At 46.0% G+C, this 23,929-nt stretch overlaps 1 protein-coding gene across 1 annotated transcript; it reads left to right on the forward strand.

Annotated features, from left to right (window-relative positions):
• Positions 1-722: 722 nt before the first annotated feature.
• GCH1 (GTP cyclohydrolase 1) lies at positions 723-21,479 on the forward strand. Its single transcript, XM_075712935.1, has 6 exons — positions 723-1,020; positions 14,123-14,232; positions 16,483-16,538; positions 19,617-19,648; positions 20,651-20,735; positions 21,331-21,479. The coding sequence occupies exons 1-6, from the start codon at positions 723-725 to the stop codon at positions 21,455-21,457; spliced, it is 708 nt and encodes a 235-aa protein (XP_075569050.1). The 3' UTR covers positions 21,458-21,479.
• Positions 21,480-23,929: the final 2,450 nt, after the last annotated feature.

Below are 23,929 nucleotides of genomic sequence, written 5' to 3' on the forward strand. Positions count from 1 at the left end.
CAAGCTGTGCCAGGGGAGGTTTAGATTGGATATTAGGAAAAATTTCTTCATGGAAAGAGTGGTCAAGCATTGGAACAGGCTGCCCAGAGAGGTGGTGGAGTCCCCATCCCTGGAGGGGTTCAAAAAACGGGCAGAGGTGGCACTTTGGGACATGGTTTAGTGGGCATGGGGGTGTTGGGTGATGGTTGGACTGATGATCTTAGAGGTCCTTTCCAGCCTTAGTGATTCCTGGTTTTTACTTTCATTATAAATAATGCAGCCACCGAGCCAGGAAACACGAAATTGCTGCTCTGCCCTTAACTGGTGTAGCGGTGGGCTTGGCAGTGCCGGTCACTGGTTGGACTGGATGACCCTAAGGGTCGTTTCCAGCCCCAAGGCCGCTATGCCCCCATGACCCACATCCCAGCGGGACCCCCGCCCACTCCCTACCGCAGCGCCCTGCCGCCCCCCCGGGCTGCCCAGGGCCGTTCCCCACGGCGGGGGCTCCCCGGGGCCGCCCCCCCCCCCCCAGCCCCGCTCCCGCCATTGCCCGGCGCCGCGGCGGGCTGAGCGCGGCCGGCTCGTGACACCGCGGCTGACGTCGCGGCGGCGGCGGCCAATGGCGGCGGCGCGGGCGGTATAAAGCGCGGCGGCGGAGGCGGCGGGCGGCAGCGCCGGGGAGGGAGCGCTGAGGGCGGCGGGTTCCGCCACAGCGGGCGGGCCGGGCCCTGCCGGGGGGGCCCATGGAGGCTTCGCGGAGCTGTAACGGGTACGCGCGGCAGGAGAGGCCGCCGCCCTCCCCGTCGGCGGGCGCCGAGAAGCCTCGCGTCCTGCCCGGCGGCAGCGGGGACGGCTGGCGGGGCGAGCGGCCCCGCAGCGAGGAGGACAACGAGCTGAGCCTGCCCAGCCTGGCAGCCGCCTACACCACCATCCTGCGCTCGCTGGGCGAGGACCCCGAGCGGCAGGGGCTGCTGAAGACGCCCTGGAGGGCGGCCACCGCCATGCAGTTCTTCACCAAGGGCTACCAGGAGACCATCTCGGGTAGGGAGCGCGGCCCGCGGGCGGGCCGGCCTCACCCCGGGGCCGGGGCCGGGGGCGGGGGCGGCGGGGCCGGGGGCGGCTCTCCGGCGGTGCCGGCTTTCCCGCGTTACTGCTTGAAGCGGGCAGTACGCGCCAGAAACGCCCGCACCTCCAGGTCCCTCTGCCCTCCCCTTCCCCCGACTTAGTTATTTTTTTTAAACTCTGGTACGCTTCACATTCCGTCGTGAACTTCCGTGCTTCTGGTTTCGGTGAACGGAACTGCTTTTGCTTTCCCTCTTCAGGCGTAAACTTCCCGAGCTCTGGCTTAGGAACCTGTTGAATTACCCTTTCCTCCACCCCCGCTGAGCGAGGCTGTGTTCAGGAGGGGTAGGAACACCCGCTTCTCTTAGCCGCCGTAGGTGCCTTGAATTGTCGCAGAAAAGGTCCTGTTCCGCCGATGCTTTTATCAGGTGAGGCTTTCCAAAGGTAGGAATGAAACTTGAGGAAGTGCGTTAAGGAGGTCGGGGAGATCCCTGCCCCATCTCGGGGTCCCTGCAGTGAATGCAGGTGTAGAGGGGCACCCCAGGTTCTCATCCCTGCCCCAGGGAGCGTCTTACCCGCTTGCAGGCTGCGCGTCCTCCCTGAGGGCAGGAGGAGGGGAACTGGGTGGGATTTGTTCTCCTCATCACCAGCAACTCCAAAGTTGCCTCTTGGTTCCAGTGCAGGGTAAATCCTGCTTGAAAGTTTAGTCTTTACATCAGTTTTCCTCTCCTTAGCCTTTCCACTAAGGGCTGTACCCAGTACAAACAGTCAAAAAGGGCTTGGGAAGCCGGGGAATTCACCCTCCTCCCTCTTACAGTAAAAGGCAAGTTCTTGTTGGTGCGTAAAGGATGCAGACGCTGTCAGCAAGGACCTTTGAATGCAGATCAGAAAGGAGCTGAGCGTGTCTGCTCGCTGGAGTACAGCGCTGGTGTACTGAGTGCCCCAGAGCATCATCAGGGTGTTGCAGCTGAATGAAGAGGCTGAACCGTGCTGATGGCAGGCATCGGCGAGCTTCCTGCTAACATGTCAGAGTCCTTTTTGTAAGTGCACTCTGCTTCAGCGTAAAGGTTGGCTTTCCTGTTTTGGTTTTTTTCCCACTTCTTGACTGTTGGCTCTTCTGAAATCAGATTGACTGTAACTTCCAGCATTAACTTAACCTGTGGCGGCAGCTTGTGCTCACATGCTGATGTTGTGTCCTAGCTGCCCCCACAAACAGCACTTCTGCCTTGGCATTTGTTTTGCCTTTCAGATCAAACCTGGTTTTCAGGTTCACATCTGGACACAGGCTCTGGGCTGCAGCGGCTATCCTTGTTCCTCTCTTCCTTTAGTCCTGCTGCACAGTGTGTTTGAGATTAGATTTCATAGGCTCTGGCAGAATAATCCTTTGTCTGCTGGGAATAACTTTTCTCATTTGGGGGTTGCATATGTCTCTTTACTGCTGTAAAACACAGGAGGTCTCTTGGTCATCCTGCCAGTCTCTAGCAGAAGGATTTTTTTAGTGATAGCTTCTGTGTATGAATTCCTGTACTGAACCTGGATGAGGTTGCGGCCCATCTTAAGTCCTCTCTTACTTTGCTGCTAGTTATGCATGCGGAGCCACACATTCCCGTAAGGTTTTTTAATAGCTTTTTTCCTGCTCTGGTGTGCTTTCTCTGGGACCCAAATAGTCTGTCCCAATCTCTCCCATGCTATTCGTTAAGCAGAGTAGTTCTGGATGGACCCCTCCCCTGAATATCCATACCTGGGAGAGATCTGTATTGTATCCTAGAGTAGAAAGTCTCAATACTATGTGCTCTACTCTTGGACTGCTTTTTTCTTTTCTTTCTAGGAAATAAAATGAAGCTGTGATCTTAACATCCCTTCCTGTGTCAGGTGGGGAATGCTTTTACTTTCCAGCTACTCACCTTTTTTTTTACACAATGCCCAGCTTCCAGTCTTCCCACTCTTACTGGCCAAACGGAAGAAAGAGCGGTAGCTGAAGGATGAGTCCACAGCAGCTAGCAACATGACTAGTGGATGAGGATTTGGCTGGGAGAGTTGATATGGAAGGAACTTCCACTTGGGAGAGTTTTAAAGGCATCGTGAAACCTAGAGCTGACAACTAGAAAGTCTTTGGGAACAAAGCTAGCTGTGGGACTGTGGTTCCTGCTGCTTGTCTCTGCTGGTGTGCTGTTCGCTTGGCTGTACTAATACAGCTGCCTGCCTAGCCAGGCTGTGAATGGGACCAGGAGCTGGCTTGTAAAAGCAAAAAAAAAAAAACCCACCCCAACAACCAAACCCTAAAAACCACAACAAAGCAACCCTGACCTCTTGTTTTCTTAGGCTTATTTTGCAGCTTATTCTGTTCCTTACGTGGAACCGTCTGGATAGGCAGAGGTTAAAGCGATGATTTGTGGGATGCGAGGTGTGTGTGTGTTCAAGTTTATTCCCCAGCAGGCAGAAGACAGCAGACAGATATGAAACAATGGGGCTTACAGGTGTTACAAAAGGCTTCTCAAGTAAAAGGTCCGTGGTAGTAATTGTACAAACACAGGGCTAGAAGCAAGGTGTGTTGCAACAGGCACCTGTCTTCAGCTGGCCCCAGCTGAGCTTCCAGTGTGTGGAAATGTTGCCAGACCGTGCAGCCAGAAAAGGGTGACAAAGACAGACCAAGGTAGTGAATGTTAGTACAGCTACAGGCTTTAAAATCAGCCTTCTGTCTGCTTGAGTCTCTGCCTTAGGTAGGCGGGAGAAAAGCAATTCATTTCTGATGGCATTTGAATTTTCTGTACAGGAACACATAAAATGATGTAATAGGTATATTCCTGAATGATGTAATAGGTATATTCCTGAATGATGTAATAGGTATATTCCTGAATGATGTAATAGGTATATTCCTGAATTATGAAATACAGGGAAGACTGGGGAGTGTAAAGTTGCAAGTACACTGCAGGAGGTCATCAGTGTTGAATGCGCTTGACTCGAGCCTCACTCGCTGTAAGCAAGACCATGGGGGTTATGTGGTTGGTCACAAAACTAAGCTACCTGACTGCTTTGAGTGCTGCCCACTGCTCTTGGAGGTTAGTGATTAGTGCCTTGCTCTTACTTGTCACTGAACGCTTTTGAGTGCAGTCAGGTTGCTGGAAGCTTTTGGGTATGTATGGTGAGGGATGATGGCCTTACCTGCCCTGCAGCAACCTGTCCCCTGTGGTGGCATTGGAGGAGAAGACCAAATGGTGTGAGTGGGGAGTTTGGTTTAAGGAACCCATAAAGCTTTTGGAAGCTGCTGAGGTGATGTGTGGTTTCAACAGAGTCGGCAAATGGGTCGTCTTTTTTTCTTTTTGAGCTCTGCTTGATGACTCACCCTCAAGAACAAACTATTTTCTGGATCCTTTTGGTTACTGTCTGTCTGAGAACACAAAACATTTGGGGCATGGTTAAATGTGCTGGACATTTGATCACCTTTCCTGAGTGTTGTCACTTTGCTTCCATGACACCTGATTATATTTGTGGTTTTGTACTTTCTGTAGGTTAACTTTGTAGTGTTGTAGAGAAGATTACATCTAAATTCTGTCCTTTCTCTCCATTCAGATTTATGTGCGTAGTGGAGAAGCTGATTCTGCCTTCCAGCTTCCACTGTGTGCTATTTCCTAGCTTGTTTTTGATAGCGCAGAGTAACAGCGTTCATCTTTGCTATCTGTGTTCTGCAGCTGGTCAGTATTGTATTTCAGAGCCATTAGTAGAGTTTACTTGCTAAATGTCTAAATCTGTCCCTTTCTGTTCTGTCTAGATGATGTCTTTTTTCTTATTAATCCTGGCTTTACTAAAGGCCTCGACCTCTTTCTTTGACAAAATGTATTCAAATATATTGATCTTGCTTCTCTAGTACTAGTCATCAAACTTCCATTGAGTAGCAAGGATGCCTCCAGTGATTTCAAATAAAATCCACCTGGGGACCAGATGAAAAAATGCGAGCGGTTCACACTTGGGCATCTGTGTAGACTAACAGCCATTACACCAGAAACCTTTTAATGTATTGGTAAGGATGGCAGAGCAGACAAGATACCAAAAGTTTTACTTTTCAATTTCACGCAGTACTTCTGCATGAGCATCCGAGAACATTTTTCTTTTCTGGGGTCAGATCTATTGGCTTCATATTTCTGGGAGTAAATTATATTACAAAATAGTAACCTGTCCCCTTGGTTAGTAAGGGTGCGCAGGACTGTTGATAGCCAGTTGCCTTTAGCTTTCTTACAGTTGGTTCAGGCAATTGTTTGCCACACAAGGACTAAACCTTGAGGGATCTGTCCCTCCTTTACTAAAGGCTTACTGTCATACTTGGAGGTGCTGTCTGTGAGTCTATATCAGAGCACAAGTGCAGGAAATGAGTGAATAAATGGAAATGCAAGATTGTAGACAGTACTAACTTGTAACTGAAGCTCAAGACTTAAGAATCAATCTTGCTAAGCAGAGCTAACTGATAATTTACAGAAACAGTGTTAGTGACAGTGAGTGTCAACAATGCTAGCTTGCAAAGATAAATCATAAAGGAGTTGGTTCTGGTTGTGTAATCCTGTAGGAAACATTTAGGCACAGGGTTGAATGAGCTGCCTGCATCTGCTGTAGGAAGTTACCTTGTTTTCATCATCCGTAAGCACTCTAAGCAAAATGGCACATTCATTAAATGGTCTACTTGCTGGTAATGGTGAGAGTTGTTACATGAGTAAAGGCTGGAAGACTTTTCCAGTAGGCATGTTAGCTTTCAAGCATGTTGGCAGGTTCAGCTGTCCTTTCAGCAGGTTTAGTAGAGAAATGAGAATCAGAAATGCTTTGAAAAGATAACTTTGCTTTCTGAACCTCTGTGGCTTGAAAGGCTGCATGTATGCTTTATTTGCCTGGAAGCTAAGTGACTCTACTGTGCAGCTTTTATTTTAAAGCAAACAACAACTAGTTAGGTCTCGTATAGTAGATTAACACCTGCTGAACTGTATGTTGCTTTTCTTCTCTCATTAGTTTATGTGCTTTTCCTGTGGTGAAGGGTGGGGAAAAAAAATGCAACCTTAATACTCTTTTCTTCATCTTCTTGTCTGTGTGGATTTGGTATTTTGACAGATGACAACAAGGGTGTAAGCTCATAAATTTTTCCAAGCCTACTTGGTTTGCTGTGGATGAGAGGTGCTAAGCATCACTACGTAAAAATAGACAGGCAGTGCCTTAAACAAACAAGGCTGTTTGATCAGCAGCGCTGCCCTTTGCTAAGAGCTGGTGAGTTACTTCATTCTTTCCTGGAAACAAGGTACTGCTAGTTCTTGCTTCTCATAGATGCAACAGTCTAACTTTTATTAATAAAACTTAAACCTCATAATTATTGTGGTATGACCAGGGCTTGTTTCCTGTGAACCAGAGGGTGGGAGATACAGGGTGGTTCAGAGTAAGGTTCTTGGGGTAGATATTAAGGATAGAACCCCCCCCCCCCCATGAGTGAAGCCTGCCATGCTGAAACAGGTACTCGATGCAGCAAGACTTCTGCTGGCAGCTAGAACTGTAGGACTTCCAGGATGGTCTCCCCTGGCCAGTAATGCCCAAGTAACACCAAGTTTGTCTGGAGTTTTGTTGGGAATTTAATAAATGTCTTAACCTCTTGCATCTTAACTATTAAAGGCTTCTGATCTCTTCATGTTGCTTTTCCAAAGTGGTGTTTCATCTTCTCTGCTTTTCCTTTGTTTCAATTTCAGACAGAAATTTCAGCACCTTCTGTGACTTGAGACATTGAAAAGGTTATTGCAAATCCTGATACATTTTAATGAGCATCTCCATAACCCTGCTTTCCCTTGTATTAATAAACCTCCTGGCAGAAGACAACTTCTAGAATCTAATCTTGGCTTCATCTGAGAGTCTGCAATAGCTGATCTCTTATGAATAGACTTGAGTCTCTCACTGCAACGCGGGAAGTGTCTTACAGGAAAATAAACAAAACTCTACAAATCATGGCCAGAATTAGTTGAATAGCAATAATGCTTTTCCTCCATCTTTGCTTTTATGAAATGTGCCTTAAAATACACATCTGATTCACCTCTCTTCTGGTAACTGAGGAAGTAAGATTTGTTTCTGAAGCAAATGCTGCTGTCTGAAGCGGAATGTCTGTTTCTAGTCCTCTGGTGTGGCAGTGATGAAATGGGAAATATTAGTCATAAGCTTGTAAAATACTTTTCTCTTGGTTCGTGTTAGGAAGGTATTTTATGGCAAGGAAGCCACATAGTGCTCATCTGACTTTCTCTGAAGCTTTTGAACTCTATTGTCTATTTAAATAGGCAATGTGACATCTTAGGCTGTCTCTTTCTAGAGCTCCTCAAGACTTCTTGAAGCAAATGGCATACCCAGACCACCCCCTTTCTTGGCAACCTGGAGTCGTTAACTTTCTGCAGCAGTACAAACTGTCTTTATATGAATGAGTGAGTGTTTTTGTAGCTTGACTCTTCTCTGTATGCATAATAAATTCCTGGTACCCTTTTAATACTGAAAGGCTGTAATAATTTTCTTGTTTCTTGTCTGGAATATTTTCTCTAACTACAGTTATCCTGTAGTGTCATTACATGAATAAATAAAAATTTCACTTTTGACTCTACATCTTACTACTTACCCAGCAGCAACTGAAAGGTTTTTATAGCAATTTCCATCCACATTTAATTCTGACTCTGTAGTCAGTTGGTTTCCCTATCACACATTCAGCTGTTAGCTCATGGCTCCTGCTCTGTCAGTCACAACTGTGTTCAGCTGAAGAGGAACTTCTTCCTGAGACAGACAGTCAAAGGTATCTGCCAGCACACCTTAATGAATCATAGGATGCTTTGGGTGGGAAGGGACCTTTAGAGGCCACCCAGCCCAACCCCTGCAGTGAGCAGGGACATCTCCAACCAGCCCAGGGTGCTCAGAGCCCCGTCCAACCTGGCCGGGAATGTTTCCAGGGATGGGGCATCGACCGCCTCTCTGGGCAACCTGTGCCAGTGCCTCACCACCCTCAGCGTAAAAAAAAAAAAAAAAAAAATCTTCCTTATATCCAGTCTAAATCTGCCCTCTTTTTAGTTTAAAACCATCACCCCTTGTCCTGTCACAACAGGCCCTGCTAAAAAGCTTGCCCCCACCCTTCCTATGGGCCCCTCTCAGCACTGCCAGGCCGCACTCAGGCCTCCCCGCAGCCCCCTCCTCTCCAGGCTGAGCACCCCCAGCTCCCCCAGCCTGGCCCCGCAGCAGAGGGGCTCCAGCCCTCGGATCATTTTTGTGGCCTCCTCTGGCCCCGCTCCAGCAGCTCCATGTCCTCCTTGTGCCGAGGGCCCCAGAGCTGGGCGCAGGGCTGCAGGGGGGGTCTCACCGGAGCGGAGCAGAGGGGCAGAATCCCCTCCCTCGCCCCGCTGCCCACGCTGTGGGGATGCAGCCCAGGATGGGGTTGGCTTTCTGGGCTGCCAGCGCACATTGCCGGCTCGTGTCCAGCTTTTCACCCCCCAGGACCCCCAAGTCCTTCTCCGCAGGGCTGCTCTCCAACCCTTCACCCCCAGCCTGTGTTGATAGCGGGGGTTGCCCCGTCCCAGGTGCAGGACCTTGCACTTGGCCTTGTTGAACCTCATGAGGTTCACACAGGCCCACCTCTCCAGCTTGTCCAGGTCCCTTTGGATGACATCTCGTCCTTCTGGCGTGTCAACCGCACCACTCGGCTCAGTGTTGTCTGCAAACTTGCTGAGGGTGCACTCGATCCCACTGTCTATGTCATTGATGAAGATGTTAAACAGCACTGGTCCCAGTACGGACCCCTGAGGGACTCCACTTGTCACCGGTCTCCATGTGGACATCGAGCCATTGACCGTGACCCTCTGGATGCGACCATCCAGCCAATTCCTTATCCAAGGAATGGTTAGCCTTTGGTCTCTAGCTCACGGCACTGCTGTTCTGGAGTATCCTCCAAACTGTGATGTGTTCCTAGTTCATGCAAGGTCCCCTGCCATTGCTTTTGGTGCAACTCTGTTCCTGGGAGAGCAGAGGGTACCTGACCTCAGCCTGTACTCTAGTTTGTTCAAGCTAATGGCATTGGTGTGGTGTGACTTGCCCCACAGCCCTCATAGGACATCTGCATCCCTTGGCCTGAACTCATTCCTGTGATGGCCTCAGCTGCCTGCTGTGACTTATGGGTCACCATGAAGAGCGTAGGGGCTGTCAGTGAGAACAGTCTGGAGCTGAGTGATGGCTGTCGGGAGAACCTTGTGCCTTATGTCTCTGCCAGGATGGATGAGCTCAAGGAAGAGTGTCGGAGAATCTCTGAGACTGCCTTCATCATCTTGACACTGAACGATCCTCAGTCAGACTCCTCTAAAGTGGAGCAGTGGGGCAGCTTAATACCGTGGAGAAGTACTTTGACAGTGAGAACAACCTGCATCACTTCAGTCTTCTGTCTCCCAGGCATAGTAAAAATGGGACATCTGAAAGCGCTGCGAAGCTGAGGCAGTGCTGCTCTGCAGCGTGCTGCCATCCTTCATTGCCGTCACCTACTGAGCCAGCTGCTGGGTGGGCTCTAGCTTCTTTGCTTGCCAGAGGTGCTTTTGCTTTCCTGTGTCACATTAAAGCCATGCAAATAGTTTCTATAGCAACAGGTCTTTTTGCTTAGCTCTGACGCAAAATCCTGAAAGGTGTTTCTCATCCGGTCTTCATGTAATTCTGATTTTTTTTTTTTTTGCTTTTATCAACTCTTTTTTGAAGATAAAAGGGAAAATTAATTCTGCTCTGTTTCAGGAGTTAACTTGCAGCAGAGGTGTCTGTTCAGTTTTAACAGCCCACTAAAGTTTCTGCAACAGGACTTGGAACTCCGGGCTGAAGGAAAAAATCAGCTGGAATAATCTAGAGAGTGCCCCGATTGTACATCTAATGTTTGTTCTTGTTTCCCTCCTCTCAGCCATATATTTTGATTCGAATCTTAGCTTTTCATTAATATGATGTGTCTAGGCTTAAGGACTTAAGCAGTAAATTCCCTTAGCTCTTCTGGGGTGGTGGAGAATGGAAGTGGTGTTATTTGCAGTCTCTTTTGGCTTATCGACAGGGCTTGGTGGCAGCACTTGAGCACAACTGTGACTAATAAAAGCAGAGTGAGGGGAGGTATGGCTCCGAGAGGCCAAGGGACGATGTATGAACATGCCCATCTCCTTGCTGGCAGAGGAGATGCTAGTCCTATCCTACTGATGTGGATGATTACGTAGGTGGTACTTGGAGGGAGTAAAAGTGTTGCTTCATTTGAGAGGAAGAATTTCCTTTTCGTATTGAGAAGTAGCCTGTTGAGGAGGAGCCCATCTGAGCTGCAGGTGCCTTGGTTTGTCAGGAAACCAAGCTAGCAATATTTAATTCTAGCTCTCCTTCCCTCTAAAAGCCCTGTTGACTTCAACGCTTGTGCTTTGAAGATCCTGGTGCTGCAGAAAGAAGGGATGGAAAAGACGCAGTTGCATTGGAAGGGCAGGTGGGTATTTTAGAGCCGACAGACACAGCCAGTGTGACAGCCACATTGCTCTCTGTGAACTGGGACAGGCCTGGGGAGGGACAGCACGACTTCTAGATCTTGCCCTGAGTGGCAAGAGTAAATGTTTTGGGGCCTCCAGATGAGGAAACCAAAATCAAGTGAGTGAAGCAGGCAGTGTGCCCTAGTAAGTAGAATGAAAGAATGGGAGAAGAGGCATAAATTTGTCCCCTGCTTTGCTTCCTCCCTGGTTAATCTGAGGCCCCGTTTCCCCTTCTGTCCTTTCAGCTCTGTTAAGTTCTCCAGAACATGTGCTGCAGGATGCAGGCTGAGCTTGTCGGGGCCCTGTTTGATGCTGTTGCAAATGGAACGACAAAAAAAAAAAAACCAAAACCAAAGTTAGGTAAAATGGTATTGCCTCCCTGCACAAAGCGTTCGAGTCGCTGCCAAACAAGTCTCTCCTGTGTAATTACTGAAAACAAGTGCTGCAGTGGGACGTAGCACAGCATCTTGTCACAGCTACTCTTGCCTAACTCTTCTTTTGTCAACACAAGGCTTGGATTTCTGAAGGGGAAGGTACAGGAGTAGGCAGGCTTCAAGCTATGCTTGTTATTTTCAGGGGAACAGGCTTGTGAAGTGCGAGCAGGAGGGACTGGAGCAGGATAGGGGTGACCGGGGCGTGCTCTTAACACCGTGGCCATTTTTACTCGGGTAAATTTTTACTCATTTACTCAGGTAGTGGCCTTCCGCCTCACACTTTGTTTTACCTCGTGGCCCTGTATCATCTGGCAGTTGTGAAGAGGTTATCGGAGGGGCTAAAGCTAAGCTTGCTTCTTTCTTCCTTTATGGGCTTTGACCCTCCTTCCCAAGGAATAACTGCTGCTGATTTAAAATCGGCACACCGTGCTGCAGGCACAACTGCAGAGGGTATGCAGCTGAGCAGGTATCGTTTGTGATCTGGCTGCAACTTGCTGCTAATATTAAATAAATCTCAGGTGCAAAATTGGCAAGACCTTTATAAATGAGAAGCGCGAAGCATCCCACAGCTCTGTGGTTATATTCTTGATGCACGGATCTGTTTGCTTACATGCCCCTTGACTGAGAGCGGGGCATTGCCCAAAGCGCTGTGACTCTGGGCTGTAGCCTAAGAGGGGATAGGCAAGAAGGATGGATGACCTTTGTGTTTCTGTTTGATTGCTTTAGCCACAAGAAGGATGCATTTTGTCCTGAAGTTGCTTGTGTGGTACTTCACAGGTCACTTAACCTTCTTTTTCCCCCTAGCTTTAAAATGGGGCTAACAGCTGTCTCCATGATGCAATGTGGCACTTCAGGATTCCAGTAATAGAGTTAGGTTCCTTAGATAAAGTTTTTAACAATCTATTAATATATATTTTCATAGAATCATAGAATTGTTTAGGTTGGAAAAGACCTTTACGATCATCCAGTCCAACCATTAATGTAACATTACCAAGCCCACCACTAAACCAGTTAAGGGTAGAGTAGCAATTTTATGTTTCCTGGCTTGGTGGCTGGATTATTTATAATGAAAGTAAAAACTAGAATTTTATACATGAATAAGTGTGTATATGCATATATATGAGACTTCACGGCTGAAGTACCTTCTGTTGTAGCTTTGGCCTTATGCCGTGTCACACGTTACCATGACTCTTAATGAGAACACGGCCCTTTTTGATTGTTCTGAACAGTCTGCTTTGCGAGTGTGCTGACGTAAATCCATATCTAACATCGGGCTCTGATACGCTCCTGGCAAGGCTGGTATGAGCCAAGCTGGTGGTCTGATAACAGCAGCAGTCACTCTGGAGATGCTTCGCGGATCCGTTTGGATTTTGGTTTAATAATGCTGGGCATAGTAGCAGGTTTTGTGAAACCACTGTGTGCCTTTCTGCTGTAGAAGTGGCACGTCTGCAGAGTGCTGCGGGAGGGAACTAAGAACCCAGAGGGCTGCTCTGTCTTCCCTTCCCTCTCCGCTGAGCCTGCTTTGTTTCTGATTCTGGCTATTCCTGGCTGAATTCGTAGTTACGCAACTGCATGGTGCTCCCCATGTAATCAAAATCCTCTCCAGCAGTATTTGGAGTAAACTAGACTCTTGAAATTTGAAGACCAAAATTATGTACCTTTACATAGTAGTTTCCTGGCCTTTTTTGTGCCCCCTACTCCTGCTCTCTGACCTGATCAAAAGCCTTCTGGGGTTCAGCCTCGCTGTCTTGCAGGTTGCCAGCCCTTCTCGGGAAAGAATGTGCGTCGCAGGCAGAACATCTTGCGCACAGTTTCCAGGGTTACCTGTGTAGTGCTGATAGCAAGCAGGAAATTAAAATGCTCCATGATGATGATACGTTATCGACAGCAGATGGTGGCCATTAGGTGTACGTGCATGTCAGGGGAAGGCATAAAGGCAAGTAGAGCAGACACAGCTATTAGATTTGTGTAAGGCTGCAGGTGCTGAGCTCCACCGCGGATGAGGCAGGGCAGTCCCTGAGCACCCTGGTTCCCCTTCTGGCCATGGTTCCTGGAAGTAACTCCAAGCAGTCAGTGTGGCTTCAAGGGAACACGTTTGGAGTTCCTTGTTCTGATTATCAGCTCTTCTGTACAGCTAGCTCTGTCTTGCTATTCACGCTCTCTCATGTCTCTCTCTTCTATACAGCTCTTCTCTCTCATCCTTCAAAAGGCTGTTCTACTTTTCACCTCTCCAAGCATGGTCCAGCTGCCTGCAGTCTTTGTGGAGACCATAGTGATCTGCTGTAACCTGTATCAGGATTGCTTGAGGACGTGTCAGGGGACTGCTAAATCTGGAAAAACAACTGAGGATCTGTTCTGCTGAGCTCTGAGACTAGCAAAGTGTCACGTTCTGTGTTCCTTTTCTTACTGAGCTGTCTCTTCTTTCTTCTATCTTTGTGGTTTCTCCACCTCAATTCTCTGTTAACTCCGAGGTGCAGAATTAGGCCGGAGTATACATATGCGTGCTTCAGTTCAGGACAGCAAATCTCTCCCCCGATCTGTGAATACAGATCTGTCTCTTCGACTTTTGTGTATGCCTAAACAGCTGCTGGCTGGCGTGCTTCAGGGTGAAATAAGAATGTCTTATTTGCCAACAAGGCCTCCTTGAAGGTAGTGATGCTGGTGTTTGAAGTGTTTGAAGAAACCGCTGTGATGGCTTAGCTTTTGTCAAACCTGAGGCTCAGCTTTGCTTGTGGTATGTGGAAGCGCTAATGGAAGCCCGCTTTGAGGTGTGCTCTCCTCCTCAGCACTGCCTTTATCAGCTGTAGTCTTAATTGCTTTTAAGATGTCAGTAATTCTGCAAAGACTAGACTCGTTCCAACCTGGGCTCAAACTGTTATTTAAATAAAATGCTATAGGCTGACTTCTGGTGTAGCACGTAGGTAGTCTGACGTAGCACCGTGGCCGTTGCGTGATCGTATGCGATACAAAGCGTACCTGTGATGTTACTCCTTAATTGCCTGCTGTATCTTAACCCTAAACTCTGTAGTTCTGAGCGAGCTGTGCTCTTGCTACAAGCTTTCTCAGATACTGGCTGGAAGAACCTTCCATGCTTGTGCATTTATTTTTTTTTTTAATGCGAATGTTTAATTTCAGATGTTCTGAATGACGCCATCTTTGATGAAGATCATGATGAGATGGTAATTGTGAAGGACATAGACATGTTCTCATTGTGTGAGCATCACCTCGTTCCATTTGTTGGAAAGGTAACTCTTCCTCACAAAACAAATGTGGGAATACACGATAAAAGACCTAAAGTACATGTAAAAGACTTTGTAGCTGTAACTACAAAGCTTCTAAAGCTATAAGTATTTACTGCTTACGGCTATGATTCTAGGAGTTAATCTGCAGAATACAAATAAGGAAGACCTCCTTAATGTGAGGTTTTATTTGGATTTAAGCTCCTAAAACATAATGCTCAACCTTTCCTAGTCTAAGTAATCTAATGGTTTCTGACATTTCATATCAAAGCTCTTCTTCGTGAAGCAGCAGCAAGCCTTGAGGGCAGACATCTTGATATTAAACCGGCTCACCGTGCACGCTGGCTCTGTCACGGATTTAGCTTCTGGCTCAGAGCTATGTAGCGCACATTCATCTCGGGGAACCCCCCGTGAGTGGAACAAACCTCTCATTAGCAGCCCTGTCTTAAATAAGCAAGCCCGGTCAGGGAGGGGGTGCTCAAAACTGACTGGCAGGAGGCTGCTTAGGTTGGGACTCCCATGAAAGGGGCTGGTGTTTCAGATGGTGTTGAAATTGTGATGCCAACAACTTTAAAAATAACATAAAAATTCTCGAGTTAACCGCTGTAAACTTGGTGAAGAGTTCAGAGTGGATAGTCCCTTCTGCACATCTCGGCCCCTTCACTCCTGTATCAGCACAGCAGGATGGAGCTTATTCTGATCCATCTGTTCTACCATAAAGCACTCACAGGCCAGAGTGTTGTCTGTAAAATTCCATCAGTACCACATGTGTTCCAAGTGAACAGTCTCCCAAAAATAAAATACCCAAACAGAAACCAGCCATTTATTTAGCTGAGTCAACTCAATTTCATCTGCTTTCTTTTCTTACTGCTAGTATTTTATACTGGAAAACAAGGTAACTTCTTTTTCTGTGCAAGCTTTCTATTTTGCCTGTTCTTCTTGGTGACACGTACTGTGTATATTGTCTTCGTTACTCCTGTGGCAATATATGCGTTCTTTTTACATCTAGCTGTTTAGCCTGTGTGGTTTGGAGAAATCTCCTCGCAAACACCGAATTGGGCCTGCTCGTATAACGGTCTGCTAAATGACTTGGTATGCCTCTAAATATTCTCAGACTAACCGTTCTCCTGTTGGGTACATCAAACAGGCTGCAAATACTGACCAGCAGGTCTTGTATTTGCAGTTCTACCTTAAATGAAATTAAATGCACAAAAATTAAATTCACTCTACGGGGAACAGGATTCAACGCTTATTTCTAAGTTATGTCTCTTACTTTATCTGAAATGTTTCATGTCTTTTCAGGTGTCAGTGGGTTGATTACCCAACAGAAGTGATAGGAATGAGCAAGTTAGCCAGGTAATTAGGTGCACTGTGGTACCTCTAATTGCAGGTACAGCAATACAGGATTCTGAGATGGGGCCTCTAGGCTAAGTGCTGAGACAGAATCCTACACTGACACTCCCCTACTGTATCTTGGCTAATTTTTCAAGTCTCTGGTACAGTGACACAAATGGTGGCTTATAATTTGTTACAACTGTAAACCCACTGGAATTCATAGCCTGCGTTGCTTTCTAAAAACAAGAAGCTAAATGGCTTTCCCCCTACCTTCGTATCTGAGCACTTTTCTTCTCAAGAACTTATTCCAACTTAGTGCAACTACGTGTTCAGTATGAATGTTCAGCAAATCCATATTCAAGCAGGATGGAAGTTGACTTAGTCATGCAGTGATCTATGGTACTACTGAAGCAGGAAAAAAAAATCAGGAAGGGCAGCCTGATTTTGGTGGCTAAGTATTTCTTGCCATCAGAACTTTCACTGGAAGTGAAGTACAGTCCCTCTCCCGCCGGCTCCCTAAATCCATTTTAGGTCTTGAGAGAAAAGCGTGTTTATTTTAGATGAACAGCGCTGTGCTGAGTAATAGACTGCTTTTTGTACCCAAATGCAGTAGAACTCTGTAGCATTCCTGAGACTTGGAACATAAGCCTTGACTCTTGAAGAGCTGTGGCTTTTCTCCCCCCTCAGAAAACTTACCTGTTCTTCACCAGGACACTGACCTCACCAGGCATTTGCAGCCTCCGTTAGCTCCACAGTGTTTCAGGCTTGCATGGTGGCATGTTCCTCCCACATGCTAGGACTTCTGGACTGTTCCAGAGTTAGTTCTGGGGCAAATGCACATCTCATTCTCTATGCATGAGTTTCATATGCATTTGGAAGTGTGGTTTTGATTCTGTTAATGGCTTGTTCTCCTCTGTCTAGGTACATATTGGCTATCTTCCTAACAAACAAGTACTTGGCCTCAGCAAGCTTGCTAGGTAAGTGTTAATGGAATGAAAGTGATGCTAATTTGTAAAAAGGATTCCAAGCTGTGCTAACTGTGCTAATCTTTCTAATCTGGCCCCCCTCTAAAGCTCAGCCCACTTTGAGGCCTGGATTTGGATTTAGACCAATCCTCAGCATTATGTTTTCTGTGGAGAGGACAGATAAATCTTAGAGTGCTCTGTTAATTCACATCACACTTTTCTACGTTCATCCAAAGCCTTGGCGTCTGCGGGGGGCACAGAAGCAAGAGCGACAGAGAATTTGGTCACGTTCTAAGGCAGGCCAGAAGAACCAGTGGAGATCTCTAGCTATTTACTACTTGTGTGTATATTGACTGATAAGAACAAAAATCCAAAACTTCCAAACTGTAAATGAACACAGTCCTATGGATAGAAATTGAATCTAAAGCTTTCATCTGTTAGCTGACTCTTCAGATAAATTTGGCATTTCTTTCTTTCACTTGAGACCTGCTGAGAGAGCCCTGGGGTAAATTTTATAGATAAGGTTCAGCCTAAGAAACAAAGCAGTTACACACTTAAGAAATCCATTTGTTATGTAAAATAGCTTTTTCCTCAGCAAGTGCCCTTGAATCATTTGTTGCACTGAGTCTTGTTATCAAGTGATAACACCTTCTGGTGAGGAAGTGGATGGTAGATCCCTTCAATAAGCAGATTACTGAGGACCGGAGTGGAAGGGTCTCTTTTGAGCAACAAATCTGAAAAATTGGCTGTAGTTCAGAAGGGCCACATAGGTTTTGCTTAGACTTTCCCTGATAATGTCTGTTAATCTTGCTGTAGTTCCAGTAATGGTAATGAGAATTAGCCTTGTAAATCTGCATGCCTGCTGGGTTTTCTTAGCGGGTAAGAAATGTGTAGGGTATGACACTAAGATGCTTTACAGCCAGTCGGCTCTGCTCTGTGCTTTGCTTGCGCAACAGTGAATTCGGTTTGGAAGTGGAAGGGCCCTTGGGGGTCACATCTTTGCTAATGTAACTCATATTACAGGGAGGCCATCTTCATGTCTTCTAGCAGTGCTTACAGGAGTGGCTTTTGCTCTGATTAAATGGCAGAAACAGGCAGTTCAACATTTAAATTTTTTCATATATGTTTCCTGTGGATGTTCCTCCGTGCTGAAACTGTAGGATGAGGTTCTGAGCTGAGCATGCTGCAGTTGCTGGGCAAAAGATTTTGCCTTCTGTAGCTGCTTACGCTTGGGGATGTCTGTGTGGCAGTTCATGGCTTGCGTTGTGTGTTGGCTGGCGTTCGTGTGGCTGGATCTTTTGAAGTGGTGAGGGGGTTTTTTTTTTTGAGTTGGATTTCTGAAGGCAAATATCCTTCCTGAAGAGACTGTCTTTAGCACTTGGTTTCATTTCTGCAGGGCCTGAATGCAGGATTAAGGATCACATTTGAAATACACAGCAGCTGATTTGTGCTTGCTCTGGTCTTCAGTTACCTGTGAATTGCAGATGTAAAAAGGAGCTCAAAACTGTCTTTGATTTTTAATGCAAGTGGCAACACAGTGCTAGAAGTGTACAATTTTCCTACTGCTTATTCTCAGTGTAGAAACATGCATGAATATGTGCAAGGCTTCCTGCGCTGTGCTTGAAAGGTTAAATCTTGTCTCTTTTTTCCAGTTAGGGTAAAACTCCCATACACTGCGATAATGAAAAGATTAGATTCTTGTATAACAAAGTGTTCTCAGTCCTCGCTCGCTTTTGAGCGCTTACCGTGAAGAGACTGGTGGGCCAAATAGTGCTTCCCTTTCGTGCCCTATATAATGCAACCAGTGTTCAAACAAAGATTTGTGAGGCTGTTGGTGCTGTAGGCCTAATCTTTCATAATAGGATTAGTCTGATGTGGTGAGTTTCTGCAGTTGGGGATGACCTGTATTCAGTAAACAAACAACTTTCTTTGGATTTGAGCCTCAGGCTTGAAAATGCTAATGCAAATAACTGTTTTTACATCAACATGCTTATAGGGCTTCTTATATGCAATAACAGCGTAAAAATAGCGTAAAAATATCTCACCATCAGCTTGTTTCCTATCCATGTATTTAAATATTACGTTGCTTTGTTTAGAATAGCTATAACACAACCATTTCATTTCTGGAGGGGAGTTTCTGCATATAATTCTCTCTCCAAAACATCAGGCAAGTCTCATTGTCAGAAATGTTTCTTGTAACTAATGCCCCAGGCTGCCAGCCAGTGTCTGTTTTTTGTCTAGCCTGACCAGATGGGTATTGAGGCTTTCTATAGCAACTTCTTTACGTGGCCACTTGATGTGTAATAAAGCATTTGAGGTTGGCGTGAATAACCCATTGAGTTACAGAGCAGTTAAGATTTTTCTTAAATGTGTGGGTTATAGTACTGAGCTTATAAATGATGGTAGTATCACTTGCATTGCCCCACAAATGGCTGAAATCTCAAGTCATGTTCGAGAGGAGCAACTAAGGTGATCCCTGCACTGAAATGTGAAGGATGGGGTGATATATGGGTGGAGACTATCTGTTTTAAATAAAAACAGTTCTGTCTCATTGTTCTTAGTTAAATCTGCGGTTAAATGCAAGAATCCAAAACATCTCCTGCTTAATTTCAGCAGCCTTCTGGGAATCCCAATATCTGAACTGTCCTTAAACCAGCATTTGGTTTAGATTGAAGCAAAAGGAGGTAGTCTGACTTCAGTTCAAGGATTAGCTTTCAGGGAGTCTTTGGGCATGGATTCCCTTGCAACTGTGTGATGCAGGTGGGTAATTCAATACTTTCGAATTACAGGTACAAGTAATTCAAAAGTAACGGCCAACAGAAGCGGCTCTAAGGAGAAGCGACAGCTTTGCCCCTGGAATAGTCTCTGGGGCGGCAGGTGGGGGGAACCTGTCACTGAACAGAGTGATGTGCGAAGGGGAGCCCTTGAGCAGAGCCAGCCAGGGGCTGAGCAGCAGCACGGTGTTGTGTAGGCTTCCAGGAAGGACGTGGATCCGTACAGCGGTCTTGTTTGATAGTGTCGTTAACTGTGAAGATGAGACGATGGTTAGGTAGGACTAATGTAACATTGTCTTTTTGCTTTCTCCATTAGGATCGTGGAAATATACAGTAGAAGATTACAAGGTAACCAGATGAATTTTTGGTTTTGTTGCGTGCAGCCCTTTCCTAGCCAGCTCAGGGTACTGGTAATTGTAGGTGGACTATAGCTGTGCAAATTTTAGTGTGAGGACAACCGCTGTGTTCTTGAAGAGTGTTCTTGTGTTCTTCTCATCTGTCATCTTAGCTCTCGTGCTTCCCGTGAGGAGTAAGATCTGCCTATGAAAATAGATGTAGGCAGTAACTGATTCAGAGGATAAATGTGCTACAAGATACAGCTGCCAGGAATAACTAAACTAGTTGGATGCTGCTGGAGATGAACACTCCTACAGATAATTTGAGAGATGCCTTCAAGAATTCTTGTCTGAAGAGATGAAGTGAGGCTGCCTGCCTGCTGCCCCTGAGAAATGGAGGAAGCTGCAGGAGCCAAGGCCTTGGGTTGGGCTCAGCCCGCTCTCATTGTGCTGCAGTTAAATTTGGCCTGTTCTTGGTGACAGAAGTCTTAGTGACCATTAGGTGTCAGACTGGTGAATAGAGGGTGCTAGAGCTGCAGGAAGCAAAGCTTTGCAGGACAATAGACTCATAATTTGCTCATTCTTTCTTTTTTTAATCTCCATTTCCTTTCCTTAAAAAGAGGAATTGTGTGTAGGGAATGAATAGTGCAGCAGTAAAGCCAGTGAACAAATACATAAAAACTGAAAGAAAATAGAGAAGCAAGAAAATCTAACTGTATAATAGGAAACGTAAGAGCCATTATAACAAATCATGGTAATGCAATTCCTGCAAAGGTGTAATGCAAAATGACTCCCAATATAAACAAGCAAATAGAAGGTCTGTTCCAGGATACAAAACGTGAGATAGGACTCGGTACTAACAAAATTTATTTAGGAAGAGCAGTATTTGCGTGGGTAGGTGGTGGGGAACAGGCACACTTGGAAGTGAGGATGCGGTGTTGCTACCAGGATAGTGGCAGTGGGTGGATGCTGGTCAGATTTAACACTGCATCTGAACTCCCCGTTGTTCTTTCAGTCCAGGAACGCCTTACCAAACAAATTGCAATAGCCATCACAGAAGCCTTACAGCCCGCTGGAGTTGGAGTGGTTATTGAAGCTACGTAAGTTACTCTGAGCCGTTCCGTGGTAGCGTACGGGCTGCGGGTGATTCCGGCTGCGGGTGATTCCGGCTGCGTGCTGCAGAGCTGTTGTGTGTTGCCTCTTTGGCTGCGGTAGCGGTGTGCCATGCTGGTTGACGAGGCAGAGCGAAGGCAGGAGCGATCCTTGCCCGTTCAGCGGAATGGCCTGGTGGGTTGGAGCTGTTTGGGGAGCGGGGGGCTGCCTTATCCACCGCAGAGATGGCAGTGTGGTCAGCTGTCCCTGCTGCACTGGGTCCGCGCTCTACCTCTGCGCACCTTCTACTTCCTGAAGTAGAGCAAAGCTGGGACTAGCAACAGGCATGTTCCCGTGATCAGAATGCACCTTGGAAAGGTGGGATTTTCCTAGGATCAGAGGAGAGAAGGCAGGGGGCTGGGAATTTGACCCTTTTCTGTAGAGGGCAGCAGAGGTACTACTGACAGATGTCCATTCTGGGTATGGAGGTTTTATCACTTCCCCAGAATTTAATGTGACCGTGTAAGAACCTTCTCTCTCTGTGGGATTGCTTCTTTCTTTTGACTATGCCTGATTTATTGACTCCCCTCTCTTTTCTTCTAGGCATATGTGTATGGTAATGCGTGGGGTACAGAAAATGAACAGTAAAACAGTAACCAGCACAATGTTGGGGGTATTCCGGGAAGATCCAAAGACCCGTGAAGAATTCTTGACGCTCATCAGGAGCTGAAACTGTGTTACTCTCTAAATGCACTCTGGAGATTGTTCGGTCCGGTGTCACTGTCTGTTCTTACTTGTTCCTACATTTCACTTTTAAACTAAATCGTTGTGAATTGTTGTCGTAGTCTTTGTTCAGTAAAAGACTTCTGATGGCAAATGAAAAATGTAACGGGGAGGTAGGCTCCTCCTGGATTTCCAATGATGCTAATGTCACGGAATTACAAGCTACGAATAAGGTTTTGGAAATGTTTTTCCATCTGCAATGCAGAATATACTGCTGTTAGGAGAAAAGTGGGGCTTGGGAGTGAAATGGATATTTATGACATAGTTACACTTATTAGAATAAATCTGGAGCAGCACAGGAAACAATTGAAAGGCTGTGGATCCTTGTAGGACCACTTATGCTGCAAATACTGTACCTCTGGTGAAAAGGATGGTCCTGAATGATGTCTGACTATATTTTATTACAAGTCCTGCAGTGGCTGTTTCAATATCTGGATACGTATGTTATACCTCTTTGAGATGTTACCTCTGGTGGTGTTTTATATTCTTGCTAGTGTTAACCCTCCTTTTTTGTGTGTGGTTTTTTGTTTGTTTGAGAAATTAAAAAAAAACCACATTTTTTTCTTAGCCTGTTAGCGTGCAGGGAATTAACTTCTGAATTATTTGGGGCACAGTCTTATCTCAATATAAAGGGGTTTATGCACCTTTTTCTCTGTGCCTCAGAATGTCTGACCGCTTTAACTGTCAGTTTCTTACTATTTTTAAGCAACCTTTAACAGAGGGGAGGAAAAAAAACCCCAGAGCCTGCCTACAAAGTGCTAAGAGATCCAAAGAGGTTTTTAATGATATTTGCACCTTGAGCTTTTTCCTTCTTGGATTTCCATGGGTTAGACTGAGAAGTTAAATCTAGTCTGATAATCCGAAAACCAAGATTTCTCTTCAACAATTTCAAGATTTGCATCTCATAAGTGTTGGACCAAAGGTGAGCACTGAAATCCTGAATACAGCACATTGTACCTCTCCTGCCTGACAGCAGGTCATTTCAGGGCAAAGTAACCTGACATGACAACAACTTATTTCATAAGGGCAATTGAGAAAAGCATTTCCAGGGCCATCAAAATTAATTCAACGGCATTTTTCTGTGTATGTGGCAACATCTGTATGTGGCAGCATTGGTACAAAAAGTTTCAGTCAGCTGGACTTGGCTGAACTTCTTATACTTTGTTACAATTTTAATGGGTGTTTTGTAACTCTTAATTGGGAAAACATGAGGCGCAAATGAAAACCACCCTTCTCAAACTAAGCACAAGAGGCAAAACTTAAAAAAATAAAATGTCAGCCAGGGTGTCAGATGCCCCCAGTGCAGGTTCCCATAGTCGTATCTGCTTTGCCGAATATGAATCCAAGATGTTCTGTACGCTAACCTAAAAGGCAGTTCCCGCTCTGGCAGGCTCGATCTTACCAACATTCCTGTCTCTTGCTTCAACCCGCGTTGGAAACGGAATGAAAATCATGTCCGGTCAAATTTCCACTGAGCCTAAAGAACTTTGAAGAACAGCAACCTCATGCGTTTAATTACACTAATTTTATCTCGATGACGCTCGCAGTGTTATTGGAAAAATCTATTATTATATCCTCTGTCCTGGATTCTGTAGAGTTAGGTGCTATCGAAGTTTTTGTCTGCTAGCGTGAACAAGGTATGTGCTGCACATTTATAAAATACACTAACTCTATGGCAACTGTTTTCCTTAAATGACTGAGAGCAGATACTGCCACACTTCAGTGTATGTATCCAGCTGAAAAGCCTTAAATCTTTCTTGCCTGAAGTTCAGAGTAAAACTCTTTCTCTTTTTAGCTCAACAACTGGAAGGAGAATTTGAGGACCAAAGGGGCACACACTAGTACATTTGTTTCTCTTTGCTTGCTTTAGTTTGGAAGTTAAGTCTCTGTAAAACACTGTCTTGCTCCTGAGGCAAAGAAAAGTTGCATTTTAACCACTTATCTCTATTCAGGATAAAGTTTGCATTGCACCACCACTGTGTTTTGTTTCTATGTGACCTGTAGTCCTTAAAACATACCTCTCTATACTTGTGGCCTTGGATTTTGTCCACATTTTTGTTGTTGTAAGACTTGGTGCATTTTTTTTGGAACATTGGTATTGTTCAAATACACAAGCTTTAACTACAACCAGTGTGTATATATGTATAGTACGTACAGCCTGCTGTTGTACCACGTAAAAGTCCATTGTCTCTAAAACATTAAAGCAGAGTAGTATCCTTTTGGAGTGGTAGCATCCTTGGTGACTTGGAGGCGATGGCATCGCACAAGGAGGTGGCACGTGCTCCGTCTCCTGGGTTCTTTCTGCACTAGCAGGTGGCGAGAGGTCGGGTCGCTCTTCTGCGACGGTAGTTGCTGTCGTCCCCAGCTGAGTCCCCGTTCATTGATTGGGCAGCAAAACAAAATCACCTGAGATTTGGTG

This window comes from Pelecanus crispus, chromosome 6, assembly GCF_030463565.1.
Source record: "Pelecanus crispus isolate bPelCri1 chromosome 6, bPelCri1.pri, whole genome shotgun sequence".
Classification (NCBI taxonomy): domain Eukaryota; kingdom Metazoa; phylum Chordata; class Aves; order Pelecaniformes; family Pelecanidae; genus Pelecanus; species Pelecanus crispus.

Coding starts and splice junctions, on each gene's coding strand:
- GCH1 (XM_075712935.1), top strand. CDS start 723: ATGGAGGCTTCGCGGAGCTGTAACGGGTACGCGCGGCAGGAGAGGCCG. Junction 1,021..14,122: donor CTACCAGGAGACCATCTCGG/GTAGGGAGCGCG, acceptor GTTTAATTTCAG/ATGTTCTGAATGACGCCATC. Junction 19,649..20,650: donor ATACAGTAGAAGATTACAAG/GTAACCAGATGA, acceptor TTGTTCTTTCAG/TCCAGGAACGCCTTACCAAA.